The sequence below is a fragment of the Carassius carassius genome, chromosome 11 (assembly GCF_963082965.1).
Source record: "Carassius carassius chromosome 11, fCarCar2.1, whole genome shotgun sequence".
Lineage (NCBI taxonomy): Eukaryota > Metazoa > Chordata > Actinopteri > Cypriniformes > Cyprinidae > Carassius > Carassius carassius.
Window position 1 is genome coordinate 14,959,777 of NC_081765.1, and position 16,291 is coordinate 14,976,067.

The following is a 16,291-nucleotide window of genomic DNA, read 5'->3' on the forward strand; positions in this document are numbered from 1 at the left end:
TCTTTATTTTATATATTTTCTTATAATATAGTTTGATAGATTTGGTCAATTAAATTAGTTTTTTTTTTTTTTTTTAGTTTGGTCATCTCTGATTTATATACATAAAAAAACTAAAATCCATTGTTTTAAATGCTACAAGTAAATTCAGGCTTCATAACATTAGAAGGTATAGGATTGAAAAAAATGGAAAGGCATTTTGAGATTGGCTAAAGGTTATAATTAATGTTTTAAAGATATTTGATCTAAATAGAAAATCAAGGAAATGAAGCTGCAAGTCTTAGGTGATTCTCTGTTGAATGGGTTCATTGGAGGCTGCTTCAGGCCAGCTGCTGTTGTGTTAGATCCGTGTGAGGTGAGTCCTCCGTGTAGCAGCTGTTTCAGGCTGATATGCTCCAGGTAGGTGAACACATCATGCCATGTTTTCGTGGCACAGATGGCTTGCATCCCTCCTGCCTGCAGAGGTTGGAACAGCACTAATGGAGCATTATTGGTTCTTGGAGAACAAGGCCAGGAAAATATAGTGGCTTCATATATATTCTATTTTTGGCTTGTCATTACTGCGAGTACACAGTCATGCATTGATTTGATTTTCAGTCATAAAGTGGTGATTAGGACAGGGTTTCCCTTCATATAGCACATACTGATCTTACCGGGCTAAAGCACAGGAAATGGTACTGGAACTGAGCTAGCCTGAGTTACTCACCAGTTGGATGGTGACTTTATCAGAAAATGCAAGATATTATATGGTTTAATCAAATTTTAAGAAGAATAGCCTGGCCCTCACTGATGTAAGATATGTGCATATTTCAAATCAAAGACATAGTCATGACTCGAGCATCTTTTAACTGCCATCAAACGTTCATCTAATGTGCCGGGGTTTTCTTCTTTTCTCCAGAACATCACATTTGTGGAGATATTTCTGACATTAAGCTCCAATATTCAGTTGAAAAAGTAGACCAAAATTCAGGAAAAAAATATAAACAATGTAGTTGTCATGGGGACGTATAATGTTATTATAATTATATGTAATTTTATATATACACTACTGTTCAAAGGTTTGGGGGTTATGGTGTTTTTTTTAAAATATACAGTAGCATAATACAGTAAATTAATATTGTGAAATATTACAATTTAAAATAACTGTTTTATATGTGAATATATTTGAAAATGTAATTTATTCCTGAGTTGGTAAAGCAATTATTTTTCTGCATTGTACTGATTTACTGCTCAATAAGCATTTCTAATCATTATCAGTGCTGAAAACAGTTGTGCTGCTTAATATATTTTATGCATCCTTGCTGAATAAGTATTCATTTATTTAAAAAAAAAGAGAGAGCGAGAGCTCTTACTGACTCCAGACTTTCTCTGTGTTTTCTGCAGGCTATAGATAAATACTGCCGAGTAAGCGGAGGATTCTCTGGTGTTAAAGACGTCTACTCCTCCAACCCCACCTACGATGATGTCCAGCAAAGCTTCTTCCTGGCTGAAACGCTCAAGTAAAAATCATTTCATTTACTAAAATACAATGTGCTGAAGCTCTTTTGTTAAAGTAGCACTACTGTTTGTTCATTATGCTAGTACACATTATTATTGTATATAAAACAATGAAATAATGCTCAGTTATTACTGTAATGGTTAACATAATGCAACATATGGCTACACATGTGAAAAACAGTGACTGTCAGCTAAACAAAGTGGAATTTGCAAAGTAAATTGGAGTGGAAAGACATTCCAGCCAGTCATTACTGCCACCTGCTGGTGTCACTGAAACAGTTCCCCAGCACCAGATGTGTTTGAGTTGTATACATCAGATCCATGACCCAGTTTGGTGTCGGTATCAGCTTAAATGTATGAACCTTGCGTGTGTTTTTGTAGGTATCTCTATCTACTTTTCTCCAGCGATGAGCTGCTGCCTCTTGAGAACTGGGTGTTTAACACAGAGGCCCATCCTCTGCCCGTCCTGCACCTGGGCAACATCACCCTGCCTGGCAGCGAGACCCAGCGGTAGAGCGGACTCACCGGGGGGGCGCTCTCCCCCTCGCTCGCCCCTTTTCTAAACACCTCCCTCCTTGTGAAAGACAGCAGCTGCCAGTGCAAAGGAGAGGAATGAACTGTACCTCCCGGACTGTGAATCAAGGGACTGCAGTGAACGGAAGAGACCAGAACAGACCCATCTCTCTTTATCTATGTCTCTCTCATATATTCTCTGAAGGACAGACTGCTGGATTGATCGTGTCTCTCTCTCTCTCTTATGGCCGCTGGTCTGACATGTCCGTACACACTGTACACGCATTAGCAGACTAAATGACCCTCTGAAATAGAGGTGTGTTTCTCACTTGGGGAAGGATTTTAACAAGTTCATTTGTTCTTTTTTTTTTTTTTTTTTTTCTCTCCAATTTGGCGGCATTTCATATCATCAGCTCAGTGCTAAACCACTTCAAAATGATGGATAAATGGTTCTCTGACCAGACCGCTTTCAGAGTATTTCTCTTTCTGAGCTGGGCTCCTGGAGATGCCAGATGTTGGATGTGACCTCCTGTGAAATCCTTCTCCAGCCGAGGCTGAATTTAGGCCAGAAGCACCCAGGAATGTTCTTTTCTCCAGCATTTCTCTTTAAACAGTCTCTCCGGTGTCTCTCTAAGGTTTTCGGGTAAAAATGGACAAATGCTGCTATCGAACAGTTGCTGTCTGTGACACAGTCACCACCGTCATTCCAGAAACCTGCGTTTTCTGCATTGTTCCATTCCCATCTTTTTTTTTTTTTTTTTCATCCATTGTGAATGCCCAGAATGTCATTCATACTGCATTCTGAAATACAGATGGACTGATGGTTGATTTTGCAACACTTGAGTAACTGTAACTTGTGGGTAAAAGTCACGGTGCTTTAGATGCTAATGCTCATGGCCATCATCATTTGTTTTCATTTGTCGATAGATCAGACCAGATTCTTTCAACAGCCAAGATTTACCACTAACTGTAGCCAACAAGGTAGAGATTTATATATATGGGGTTTAGAGTTGATAAAATACACGGTGTGCCCTTTACAAGACACCCAGAGTAAACAGAGCACAAAAAACTGCAAGGATTTTGAATATAATTTCATAACAACTAAGCCTGTGACATATGATGTTTTAGACCTGGGAATACTCTTGAACTGAGGTCAAAGACTTTTTTTGGTCATTCCGGTTTCTGGATGTTTTCATTAGTCAAATGCATACTTCTGAATATTTAATGTGAGTTTTAACATGACTTATTCAGTCCCGGGCTGTAAACACTCTGGATGTCCCTGGACATGTTTTCTGAAACACGGCGGTGGCAGACAGAGCAACCGATTTCTGATATCAGATGATTAAACACAACCTGCAGCCAACATCGAAGTATTTTGTTTGATTCGATTCGATTTATTTTGTTTAATTGACCTTCAGTGAATATTGATTCAGTCTCTTTGGAAGATGTGCTCTTCCTCATCCTCAGAAAGTTTCATGTAGTTGACCAGAGATGGAAAAGCTATTTATTTGATCATCTGGGGTAATGAAGAAACTGTGAGAATCAGTCGGTCAAAAAGACTGGAGGATCACTGATGGGATGCTGGGTGTCATCGATTAGCTTCCTTCTCTTTATATCCCATCATTTCAGTTCCTCAGTTTCTAAACCTCTCGTCCCATGTCCTCTCCTCCTCTCTAGATGGCAGCAGCGCTGTCCGGCTGCTCCTGTACGTGTCATTTCTCTTTTCTTTTCTCCCAGTAACATGACTTTGACTAATGACCAAGCCAACACTCTTCCCTGTCATTGCTGGGTGAGTTTTGACAAACTGTCTAATGTATTTGTATTTTTACTGAGAAAAAAATAAATAAAATAAAAAAATTGTAAATGTTTAAAATGCCACACAAATTCAATAAAGATTAAAAAAAGTGACCGGGATAAAACAAAACAAGCTTTTATTGTCAGGTCTTTTCTTGCTGATTCCTATAAAAGACTTGCAGAGGATTTTATAGTTGAGTTTCATAGTTTCCAATTTCTAGATATAAAACATCTCTCAACTTTCCCGTTTCTGTTGTGAATATAATTTCCCGTTTATGTTCACGTAGGGCTCAAAGAGCTGAATTTTGAATGAGCCGCATTCGTACCACAGGATGGATTTGTACAGTAAACTTTATTATAAGAGACAAACAAGTTATTATATATTTTGATGCTTGACATATGGAAATATGCTTCTGTGATCTCTTAAAAAACATGTTTTTAATTATTCATCCATAATTATGAATGAGTGGAAAATTGGAAAATCATTGGTCTAAAGCTCTAGTGACCCTGTGCAACTGTTCTTACACATAGATGCAATCTAGCTACAGCATGTACATTTCAGTTATTTCAGTAATAATGTCATTGATAGAGGCTTCATCTATTTTAAGGCCTTCGTGCTCCTTTACTCTTGGCAGTGCACATTGATATTATAGGTCATGGTGAACTGGTCCTGGCACATTACCCCGCTCTCAGCATACACGTCATCACCATTGCAAACAGTATTTCACACGTGTGAGCTTGTTATTCCCTCTCTTTTGCAGAAGCAGCAGATTTGAGGGCAAACATGAGGAATGTCCTTTTGTTTGTTTGTTTTTCTAATCTGTCCTCTGTCATTGAGCTGTCTAGTCTGACCACAGTATGACAGGACAGGATGGATGGATGGCAAAAGCAGGAGGCAGAGGTCATGAGCCAGGTGTCATTTGCCCTTTTTCAACAGTCCTAGTGACACAATGTGACCCCGCCGTATCATCTGCTGAACAGATGCTGAACTATGATGGATTTCTCCTTCCACGCATGCACTCGGGTCCAAGACTCTATGGAAACTCTAATGGAAATGCTTGTTTTTTTTTTTACATTTTCCTAATTTAATAAAAAAAAAATTAGTTTTCATAGACTCCAAAAAACCCTGATGATCATGTTATCCAGCATGATTTGAGAACGATACAAAGAGTATTTTGTGCTTCAGCGGAAGCAAGAACAAATGTTGAATCTTATGTACAGAATGGGTTTCATCATGTCTAGTTTAGGGTCAACTTCGGCTACGGAGTCATCTGTCGCTCTGGTTAAAGCAGGGAGTGATAAGAACCTGGAGAACCTGGCAAAAAAAAAAAAAGCTCCAAGGTCACTGTGAACCAGGTAAGTCAGTTGGCAGCTTCTACTAATGATAGCCAGCGATTACACACGCGGAAAGAGGGCTCCAGTGCCTCTGGTTCATGAGAGATTTGACTTTCAGAAGAGCATATGGAGCGCCAGTTTGACGTTTTCTGACTTGAAATATAACTTCATTTTCAGTACTCTAACATACCCCTTGCTGAAGAGAAATAGAATAACTGCATTTTGTCATTGGTATATCATCCTGTTGGTTATTTTACATACTCCTGTGTCTGCCTGCATCAAGTGGCTGTTTGTGTTCTTCAGGTTAGCAAAAGGGAACTGTGAAAACAAAAGATCTTATTCCTTCAAGCAAATAATGTTTTAGAGTAAGGCTGTCAAATTGAATGTTGCATATTTGAAATATCTTTACAAATATTTTCTCCCCTGGGTGTGTTGTAATTCTGTGGTATTAAACACATTTGAAAATTCAAATTACAACATGGTCACAGCCGTATTTGTTATACATGCCAATGTTATTCCTGAATGATAAGCTACATAAGATGATGTTTGTTGTCTGATCTTGACTCCTCAGGACTGTTATTATAAAGTTCTAACAATGATGAGTCTTTAAGTGTGTAATAGCTCTAAACTGGTTTTGCTTCAGCATTCAGATTTCAATAGGACAGGTGGCGATCCAACACCGTACCAAACTTTTGTACTGTTATGTCCCAGGTGGGAGAATAACATAAATAATGTACGATACAACTGACTTCTTGTTTCTTTCTCTTTAATTACTTTGAAACAAGTTGTTCAAATTGGAGAACAGCAGCACAAGACATGTAAAGGAAGCAAATTACCTTCAAGGTTGAGAGAGCCAAAATAACAAACAAAATTCAATTTACCTTTTTTTTAGAGAAACTTATTATCCTATCAAAGAAAAAGAAAACAAAAAAAATACAGACTGAACTGACTCCCTAACTAGCCAAAAAACAGGAGAAAACGTATGTTCACAATAAAGTAAAAGTGGCACTCCAACCCCTATGGTTTCTGTGCTGCAGTAGTGATATTTACTATAATAATAATAATGAACGAAACACTCGTTGAGTGTTAAAAGAAAAACCGTTCACAGAACGCTTAAAAAAATAAGACAAAGAACAACAAATGGGTATAAAGTAACTAGACAATAAATACACTGAGAGATTTCTCTTTCCAACAAAACAACAACAACAATTTCAACAACAGCGCAATGAATGAAACAACAGTCCCCTTTCTCTCTGCCGGATCCACGTCTCTTCCTCTTTTTTTAAAAGACGCGCAATTCCAGGTTGACCAACCACGGGGCACATTCTCGACACGTTCAATTAGGGAGGTGCAACCAGGCGGGAAGGAAGTCGACCGGAAGTTGAAGTCGGCCGCGTGCATCTTGTAGCAGAACTTCACTTGCGTTAGCATTCCCATTGACTCCCATTCATTTTGGCGTCACTTTGACAGCGAATAACTTTACATCTGAGGCGTTTAAAGACTCCATTTGTCCATTATTTATTTCTAAAGATACACGACAATGTATAAAGGGCTCCATTACCTTCTATGTTACATTATGGCCCCGTAGAAACAGTTTTTGTAAAAATAGGCTAACGATTGCGTCATAACCACTCTACTCTCTGTCGCACAGTAGAGAAATTACCGTACAAACAGGAGGAGAAGCTCGCAGGCAATCGGGGAGACATCAAGAGAGAAGTCCATTTTAAAATACTATACAAAATAATTAATCAGAATACTTACTCCTGCTCACTCACACCAAAGAACTCCTCGCTCAAGCTCGCCGTCTCTGCAAGATTAACGATGGCAGTCTGCACGCACAGCTACTAGAAGATTTACATCTGTCAGACAGGTTGCTGACGTCATCAAGCTTAGTTTGAGTCTGCGCGTCAGAAACGGAAGTGCTAAAAATCGCTAAAATGGGCTCCACTTGTCTCAATTGAGTTCCAATGGGGTCGCTCGGTCCATTTCTTTTACTGTCTATGGGTGCAACCTGCATGAGTGACAAAGCGAGAGAGAGAAAAAGAGAGAGAGAGAGAGACCATACACAATACGTCTCATCATAACAGTACAGTTTAATGAAATGTAATAAAAATTTGTAAAAATTTAATATTTTCAAAAGTATTTAAATGCTGAATTATGAATTCATAAATATTACGTTTTTGTGGTGTTGTGCCACATGATACGGTCTTCACAACCTGAAATAATCTTGTCTTGTCACAATGTCAAATTTTCTGATCATTTAAGAGACTTTAAAGGAGCATTGCGTAGGTTCTGAAATTTCTAACCGTTACTGACACCAGTGGCCGTTAGAGGAACTGCAGCCAGTCTCATGCTTGTTCTTAGTGCGCACGCTCTTTTTTTTTTTTTTTTTACTTAGGAGGAGTGTCCGTGGGTGTCTGAATTGTGCTGGATGTTGATTGCTTCTTTCCATCCGCAGAGTCCATTTGAAAACACTATTACCGCTGCTTACTACAATGGCTGGTGTGCCGTACAGTTGTAAGCCCAAGTAGGCGAGAACGCGCATGACGTCACATTTTGTGAATTTTCGCGCCAATTCGGGCCCGACTCCTCCACACACAATTGAGCCTACAGGCTGATAGAGGCAACCGTGGTGGACAGTCGAGGTGTCATTCTTTTTTACATCATGGTTGGGTCATACATGTACGAATGAAAACTCTATCTTAAAGATTTTTTTTTAAGTTAAAACCTCCACATAGCTCCTTTAAGAGAACCTTGACACAGTTATGATGGTCTACAGGGGTTCTTGCTGTGATATCATTTCCTGTTTTTCTGGTGTGTGTTTCTTTTCCACCTCATTCCAAAATACTTAAGTACAAAAAAGTACAGACAACTTTTTTTTCTTTTTTTTTACAAGAATTGCATTCTTTTTTTATCAGGTGTTATTTATTTATTACTTGCATTTTTATATATGTTTTAATAAATTAATACTCTGGCCAAAAAATAATGTCATGTCATTGAGCCATCGGCCTGATTTAATAGAAAAAAAAAATCCCCCAAAGAAATTAGTTCTGTCATAATTTACTCTCCCTCAAGTACTTCCAAACCTGTATGACTATTTTTTTTTTTCTATGAAAATGTCAGTTTCTTCACCCCCTTCTGCACTGGAAGTCAATGTGCACCAAAACTGCTTCGTTTCCATCATTCTTCAAAATGTCTTTTGTGTTCTGCAGAAGAAATGAAGTCATACAGGTTTTGATTGACATGAGTAAGTGGTGACGGTATTTTCATTTTGGAGTGAACTTTCCCTTTAGCTACTGTAGCTTCTACCAGCTGACAGCTGAATTGGTCCAGCAGCTGAGAGCAAGTGCTCTATCCATCTTTTTGCTATTAAACAGACCTCTCTTCTGAAGATGCATGAGACCCTCTGCATCATGTTTAAGTTTTTTATGAGGTCTGAATTTGAATCAGTAGATCTCCAAGAGTTTCTGATGTCACAGGAAAGAGGATTATGACGGTCTCCATGAGTCATCGAACTGATAGACAAGGGAAAAACAATTGCGTGGATGTCTGCAAACGTAGTGGAGTGTTTAATCTGTTAATGGCCCGTATGTGCGTGTACACCGCCTCCAGTGTGTTTAATGTGTTAATGGCCACTGGTGAACTATCCGGAGCATGGACAGTGAGTCATTTCCACTTGGCGCGGAGCCCAGCTGCAGCAGGTGGCATTGCCACTCCTCACAAACTAAATGACATTCACCTTTGAACAAAACACTGCTTAATGCTTAATTTCTACTCAATTCAGCACTCACTGTGAAGTTTATTTATTCTATTAAGTCCATCTGTGAAAGAAAATGCTTGCTTAGCCTCCTAAGACTTCATGTATATAAGATGTTTCTCAAAAGATATTAACCATGATGTTTGGTGCTGTTTATTTGACTGATGCTAAAAGAAACTTTGGTTTGGCAGTTCAATGTGATTGTTCTCAGTTTAGCAAATCCAATAAGGGATTGACAGATCATGGTTCAGTTTCCAAATAATTCAGAAACTTTTATGATTTAAATATATTAAACTATTAATTAGTCTTAGGTGTGACTTTCTTCTGAGCTTTTATGTGATGTTGTTGGCAAACATTTGTGATAGAGCTCTAGGGTTGTTGAAAGGGCAAATAACGCCCGGCTCATGACCTCTGCCGCCTCCTTTCGCCTTCTCTTTTTCTCTTATGGTAATGACTCATGTCTTTTTTTAAGGTAATCAAGTTGTTAAAAAAAAATCAACTAAGAAAAACTTACTAACCAGTTTGTGTAGTAAATAATCCAGATGCTCTTAGTTTTTGTACATACACGTCTTTCATGCTTCATCCTCATTTTAATATGTAAATGCATCATCCTGTTTGGACGAGCCTCATGCATAATTGTGGATCTGCAAAAAACATCTGAAACAAACCCTTCATATGAAGTATAAGCTTGACTAAGGTAAAACTTTGCTTTGCTGTCAAGGCTGGAATTTTATTCAAATGTATAAAATATTGTGCAATTCTCTAAAACAATCTTTAATGTTGATTGCTGTGTGTGTATGAATCAGAGGCTCCCATCATAAATGTCAGTGGCTCGGGGAATAGCATCTTTTTTCATATAATTGTTTTCTTATCTCATATAATAATAGCAAGTCCTCACTATTGACGTTATGTTAGATTAACACAAAACTGTTAGGACAGTCCCTCAGATCCATTTTCTAATTCTCTCTCTGTTGCCGTCTCATTCTCTCTTTCTCTTTTCTCTGCCATTCACAAAATTAATCGTGGTTCAGAGACCCAGCAGACAAAACTGGAGTTTCCTCGCAATGCAACTGAGCAATCTTTTCCTGTTTCGCTTTCTCGTGTAATTTATACCCACATCATTGCTAAGAAAAGATTCAGAAGGAACCTACAGACCGGAATATCCCTCCCTCATCTTTCCTCTGGAGGCTGCACTAGGTCTGTTGATTTACTCAGCAGCTACAGCGACATGCTGTATATGTGCTGATGCTGTGTTTTCCCCAGTCATGTTTATTCTTTTCCTCTCGCCATCCACAATTTCACTGACACTCACCACAGCGTGGCTCATTCTTTATAGACTAAATGTAAATTTATGTAATAATTGAGTTTTTTTGCAGATCCAGCTTTTCCAAAACAAATCACTAATTAGTGTCTGTTTTCTCAGTTATGAAGGACACCACCTAAAAAAGAGCATTTGTGTGGGGGCATGTTTTTGAGGGCCAAATTTCCTTACAAATATAGTGAATCCATGTTCAGAATAATTTTAGAAAAGGTCCTTACAATATCAATTGATCATAAATTGTTTTGCTCTTACTTTACTGATACTGATAAGAACAGATCTGTCACCATGTGAGGGTTAGATTGTCCATAGTGTAACGAATACTTATCACTCTGTATATGTGAATATTTCTGCAGTATAACCTACCAGACTACATTCTTGAATATTTTAACACTTAACAGAATTTCAGGAGAGATGCACAGATGCTTTTGTTACAAATGCAAGCTACAACACATCTCCTCCACCTAGCCCACAATTTTTGTCGTTTATTTTATCATCAAATGAAAAAAAAATATATATAGGCCTATATTTTGTTTTAACAGGTGTGCTCATTATTTACCTTTATTACGCATTAGCGAATTGTCTTATTTGTTGTATAATTTCCACTCTGACAACAAGAAGAGGCTGAGGGTTTTAAATATTTTAACTGATAGCCAAGTTTACCTAACGCACTTTCTGAAAAAGAAAATCCTGAATATTCGAAGTAATCTCAAACCTCATGTTACCAAACGTGTTCCAGATAGTTATAACCTGCAAAAACCGGACGTCAAATTCGACACGTGCCTGTGGTCGCCTGGCAACACGAAAACCTCTTCAGCCAATCACAGGCCTTGCCTGGCGCATTGATATCAGCGAATAGAACGCCGTATGTTTTTGAATTCCATATAGAGCCTTATTCCATAAATGTGTTGTATTGCGAGGCTTAACATGGGAGTGATGGTAAGTAGATTATTTATGACTGTTAAATAAAATAAATATGTTTATGTGTGTGTTGCTGGCAAGGCTTCAGAAAAATAGTGCGCAGTGGAGGTGCGGAGAAGCAGGTTGTTTAGTAGGCAGTTATAAGAGAGCGCGCGTGGTGTTCCTCAGAACTGAAGCTCGAGGGTTTGACGACGGAACGGATGGATGGAGGTGTTGGTGAAAAACATTGTTTGACATCCACTACTTTGTGCCGACCACGTTGCTGAGCACTTCAAGAGGATTTCCTGAAAACAGTAGGTGGACATAATTCATAATTATAACTCGATACCAACGCGTTGGATCTCTGTGATTCGTATGCAGTCGGACGGTTCACCAAAACGCAAACAAAAAGTTTGCGTTTTGGATTTAATGCATACTTTGTATTTGGTTTGCTTAGTTTGAACGCTGATCTCGCGCAGTTTTGTGGCATTTTGATCTCACGTGCGCTGTTTTAAAAGATTGTTTTTATCTATACGTCTTACTCTGATTAAATAACTCCTTTTGATTTTCCAACTAAATGCGTTGTGTTTGTAACATTGTTTTTCTGCTTTTATTTACTTGAGTTGTGGTTATGATAAAATGTATATTGTTGAGTTCGCGTGCAGACCGCCATGTATCTTTATCTTAAAGTCTTATATGTAAAATTCATCATATTGCAACCAATAATTTTTTTATTATTCCAACATAAGATACAAATCTAAAATTTCTAACACGTTTATTTAAAAAAAATAAAAAGAACTTACCAATAGGATAAATTGTCCTTCTAAGACCAAACTTTTTATATTTTACTTTTATTTTATTTAATCTTGTTGTATCCTTTAAATTCTTCATCTGGTTGTTTTAAAATGATGATGGGAATCCTGTACACATTCTATAGTGATATACTGACCAGATATTTAAGCCATGAATGTAATTTGGTTTAGACGTGTCTAAGTTTTAGTGTGCGTGATTGCTCCGCGCTCTTTTAGGATTGATTTGGATGTTTTCTATTGGGAATCACGTTGAATTAATTGAGGAGCAGTTGAGTGTGTCACACTATAAATGCTTCAGTTTCTGTTTGGAGTTTGTTCGGCCTTCTGGAAAGCCTGTGAATCATTGTTAGCTTTTCTGTTATGAGAGAGTGGTGGTGAACCTGTTGAACATTGTATGTAATTCAATTCAAGTTTATTTGTAAAGCGCTTTTTATGATCCTAATTTAATAATATTTTACAGAAAATTAGGTTTTTCTACAATATTTAGTAGTAGCTTGTCAGTGGTGACTGTCAGTTTATGTGCATCTGGCAGAAGTTTTCAGAAAAATTAATACAAGATGTAGTCAACCAGACAATGAACACCATTAACAGCAATTATTATATGATGCAGTTACACTTGTTGCAATATTTGGTAGTTCTATATGTTGTAATGTTCTTTAAGTACACTGTTTTATTTAAATTGAAGCTAATTATCTAACTAAATATTTACTCTAGATAGTTTTAAGAGATTTTTATTTTTTATTCCAGAAAACTGCATAGATGGCAAACATGGCCTCAGCCTCATCCAGCAGCGAAAGTGAGTCACAAAGTGTGCTTACCTGGGATCAAGTGAGCCGCTTGAACGGCGTGCTGATGGAGGCCGTGCCAGTTCACGGACGTGGCAACTTTCCCACCCTGGAGGTCCGGCTGAAGGATATCGTTCAGATGGTTAGGACCCGTCTGGAGCTGAGGGGCATCATGGTCAAAGATGTACGTCTGAATGGCTCCACTGCCAGCCACGTGCTGGTGAAGGACATCGGCTGGAGCTACAAAGACCTGGATGTCATCTTCAGGGTAGACCTTCCTCGGGAAGAAGAGTTCCAGCTCATTAAAGATGTGGTTCTGAGCACTTTGTTGGACTTTCTGCCAGAGGGGGTGAACAAAGAGAAGATCACTCCCATGACTCTGAAAGAGGCCTATGTCCAGAAGCTGGTCAAAGTGTACACCGAGCAGGATCGTTGGTCCCTCATCTCACTGTCAAACAACAACGGCCGAAATGTGGAACTTAAGTTTGTGGACTCGATCCGGAGACAGTTTGAGTTCAGCGTGGACTCCTTTCAGATCATTTTGGACTCCGTTCTGTCATACTATGACTTCTCAGAAAACCCAATGTCCCGGCACTTTCACCCTACTGTGGTTGGGGAGAGTGTGTACGGCGACTTTTCTGTGGCTCTGGACCACCTCAGGAACAAGATCATCGCCACCAAACGGCCGGAGGAGATCCGTGGAGGTGGTTTGCTCAAATACTGCAACCTCCTGGTGAGGGACTTTAAGCCCACAGATGAAGATGAATTTAAGGCCCTGGAGCGCTACATGTGCTCCCGTTTCTTCATTGACTTTCCCGACATTGGTGAGCAACAGCGTAAACTGGAGGCTTATCTGCAAAGCCACTTTGTCGGTGAGGAGAAGAGCAAGTACAACTACCTCATGATCCTGCGACGGGTCGTGAACGAGAGCACCGTGTGTCTCATGGGACATGAGAGGCGGCAGACGCTTAACCTCATCTCGCTCATGGCGTTTCGGGTGCTCGCCGAGCAGAATGCCATACCTGATGCATCTAGCGTCACCTGTTACTACCAGCCGGCTCCGTACGTCAGAGACCTGAACTTCAACAACTACTATGTGGCCTCTTGTAACCAGTCCATTCCAACTTGGTTGCCTTGTAACTAAGACTCAAAGATGCTTGTTCAACAACAAAATCCATGAGTTGGCCAGAGAGCCGGATATGGCAGTAAGGGATGTTTCCCTCTGTAGGCATAAAGGATATTTAAAATGACAAGCGTTTCCTTTCCTTTCTTTTGTTTTCTTTTCTTTTAATTCCTTCTCTGCAGAGGTGCAAAGACATTGCTGATTCAAAGTTATATATTTTAGTCAAATTTCTTTTTTTTTTTTTTCTTCTTTTCTTTTTTTTTTTTACTTTAATATTCTAAAGTTTCAGATATGTTTGCTCTCATCTCTCTCTCTGTCCCTGGCTTGAGAGAATAACCTTTTTTTGTTTTCCATATTGAAGAGAAACAATTCCCATAGTGCCTTTAATATATTCTAACCTTAAAATGAAGGAAGATTCATATTGGGACAAATTAATATTTTTCCTGTGTGTTACAAAATAAAAAGGCCAAAAAAATAAAAAAATAATGTTCTTGGAAATTTGGAGAGGAAAATAAAAAGTAAAAAAATTGAAAGAAAAAGATATGAAAAATGTGAGCACAGGTGAAATAAGTTTTTGTTCGTTTTTTTGGTACACTGGTGGGCAGCTAAATTCTTTTTGTTCTCAAATAGAAATGTGAACAGAATCATGTTACAGTATTCATAGCAATGTGCTTTAGTTTGCTGTGTGAATGCATAAAGATGACTTGTGTTCTACCATGTGTTTTTGAGAATTTGTGCCATTTGTAAACTTGTTCGGTCTTGCTAGTTACATCGAAGGTAAGACTGAAATTGGAATTTGGCTGCAGCATGTACAAAAATATGCTTTTCCCTTTCCCATAGAGCAGTGAGCGCAGTTAAACGGTCTATTTTTATGAAGACTATTAATGAAGATCTTCAGCTCTAGTGGGTAAACCTTCCTTCATCTCTCATTAACATTGTTTGCGTTTAAGTGGGTAGAGAGGACATGTTTGTCCATACAAGGTTCAGCTGTTGGACGATATGTCCTCCTGAGCTTTTTGTGACCATTAGTAGACTTCGCACTGCTATGTGTAACAAGACCTCCTCCAGCTAACAGCCTAGCCAAGCCAAATGGTGTCACAGCACTCTAAAATTATCCCTTCCTGCAGCTCTCGGGATGTGCCTTGAATGGACGGCATGTGGGGTGGAATTTCTAGTTGGGCAACTGTTTTTCCTTCTGACTAGCGTCACTGTAGATGAGGGGTGAATGCTGGTATGTCACAAAGCCTTTTCTGGTAATTGAGGTTTGAGAGGGGTTGCCGTATCTGCGGGATATACCCTTGCTCATTCACATGGACGTAAACGCATGTCAGTGTGGATTCCTTTCCAGTTTTGGATCTAATTGATGTTGCTGCTCTTGATATTTATTGGTCTTCGATGTCTCCTGTCTTGGTCCTTTGTCAGTGATTTTGATATAATGGCTCCAAGGAACATTGCAGTTGTCAGTTGGGTTAAGCCAGTTCCATGTTTTTTGTATGTTAGACCTTATTAGTCTTATTTAATTATGTGACCGTCTATTCTTGTCCTGGCCCCCCATCATGGCCCACGTGTAGTTCCTCTTTCAACATTCATCTGTTCAGAGAAGGGTAGTACTCTGTTTGCTGCTCTTATGTAATGGCCGACAGCTGCCCCTGCCCCTCAGATTTCCTCTTTGCCTCTACTCATGCACCACAGCTCCTGCTGCTTCAGCTTGTACAAGTACTTCCACCAGATAACCATGAGCTACGTTCCTTCCTTCCCCTATCTGCACTCACAGACTTCAAGGGTAAAGAGAGACTGGTCACATGGCCTCCCATTTAGTGGATTACACCCCAAAGCACAATGAGCTAGAATGGATTTTTTTTACTGTTATGTTGTTTTTGTTTAGTATTATGGCCAACGGGTGTGTTTTTTTTTTTTTTTTCCTCCTCTCTCTGTTTTTGGGACATGCAGACTGTGGACCAATGTCTGAACCAGCAACATAGCGCACATGTGCCTTTTTTTGCAGGGACCCGTTTGGGTTTCACATGAAACCAATGAAAAGACCTTGTAGCTACAATTTGGTGTCATTTAAATTTTTTGCTGGTCCATTTAACAAGGGCAGAGGAGAATGCATGACATAAGAATTTAAGTCTCATGTCACACCTAGCTTTTTTTTTTTTTAATTGTAGTTGTGTAGTCATTCCAGTTGTTCTGAGTCATTGTCACGTCTTTTCAATGTCACCCTCCTAACAAAAGCAAGTACTGTGCACTAGGCTGCATTCTCAGTCCAAAAGGACAAATTGTTTAAATACTTATGTCATTGAATGCACCTTACAGGCCTTGTGACAAGCTATCAGGTGCCCTTTTTTTGGTGTCTCAGGGACATGATAAAGGGCTACAGTGTCTCTTGAGGGTAACAACTTTTCCTGAAAAGTGAAACCGTTTGAAAAGCATTGTATTACTAAGGAATTTAAAGTAAAT

The 16,291-nt window shown here is 39.0% G+C and overlaps 2 protein-coding genes across 3 annotated transcripts in view; both read left to right on the forward strand.

Moving 5' to 3' along the window:
• The window catches only part of LOC132152822 (mannosyl-oligosaccharide 1,2-alpha-mannosidase IB-like), an 89,938-nt gene extending 86,971 nt beyond the window's left edge, over positions 1-2,967 (forward strand). For both annotated transcript variants that reach the window (XM_059561722.1, XM_059561720.1), the window contains 2 exons: positions 1,381-1,496; positions 1,876-2,967. In XM_059561722.1, the coding sequence (XP_059417705.1) occupies positions 1,381-1,496; positions 1,876-2,008 (249 nt within the window). In that variant the 3' untranslated portion in view covers positions 2,009-2,967. The remainder of the gene's footprint in view (positions 1-1,380; positions 1,497-1,875) is intronic.
• An 8,164-nt stretch (positions 2,968-11,131) lies between these two features.
• LOC132152818 (terminal nucleotidyltransferase 5C-like) lies at positions 11,132-13,961 on the forward strand. Its single transcript, XM_059561717.1, has 3 exons — positions 11,132-11,150; positions 11,301-11,425; positions 12,671-13,961. Exon 3 carries the CDS (start codon positions 12,683-12,685, stop codon positions 13,850-13,852), a length of 1,170 nt encoding a protein of 389 aa, XP_059417700.1. The 5' UTR covers positions 11,132-11,150; positions 11,301-11,425; positions 12,671-12,682; the 3' UTR covers positions 13,853-13,961.
• Positions 13,962-16,291: the final 2,330 nt, after the last annotated feature.

Excerpts from the sequence above, each read along its gene's own strand:
- LOC132152818 (XM_059561717.1), top strand. The coding sequence starts at position 12,683 with ATGGCAAACATGGCCTCAGCCTCATCCAGCAGCGAAAGTGAGTCACAA.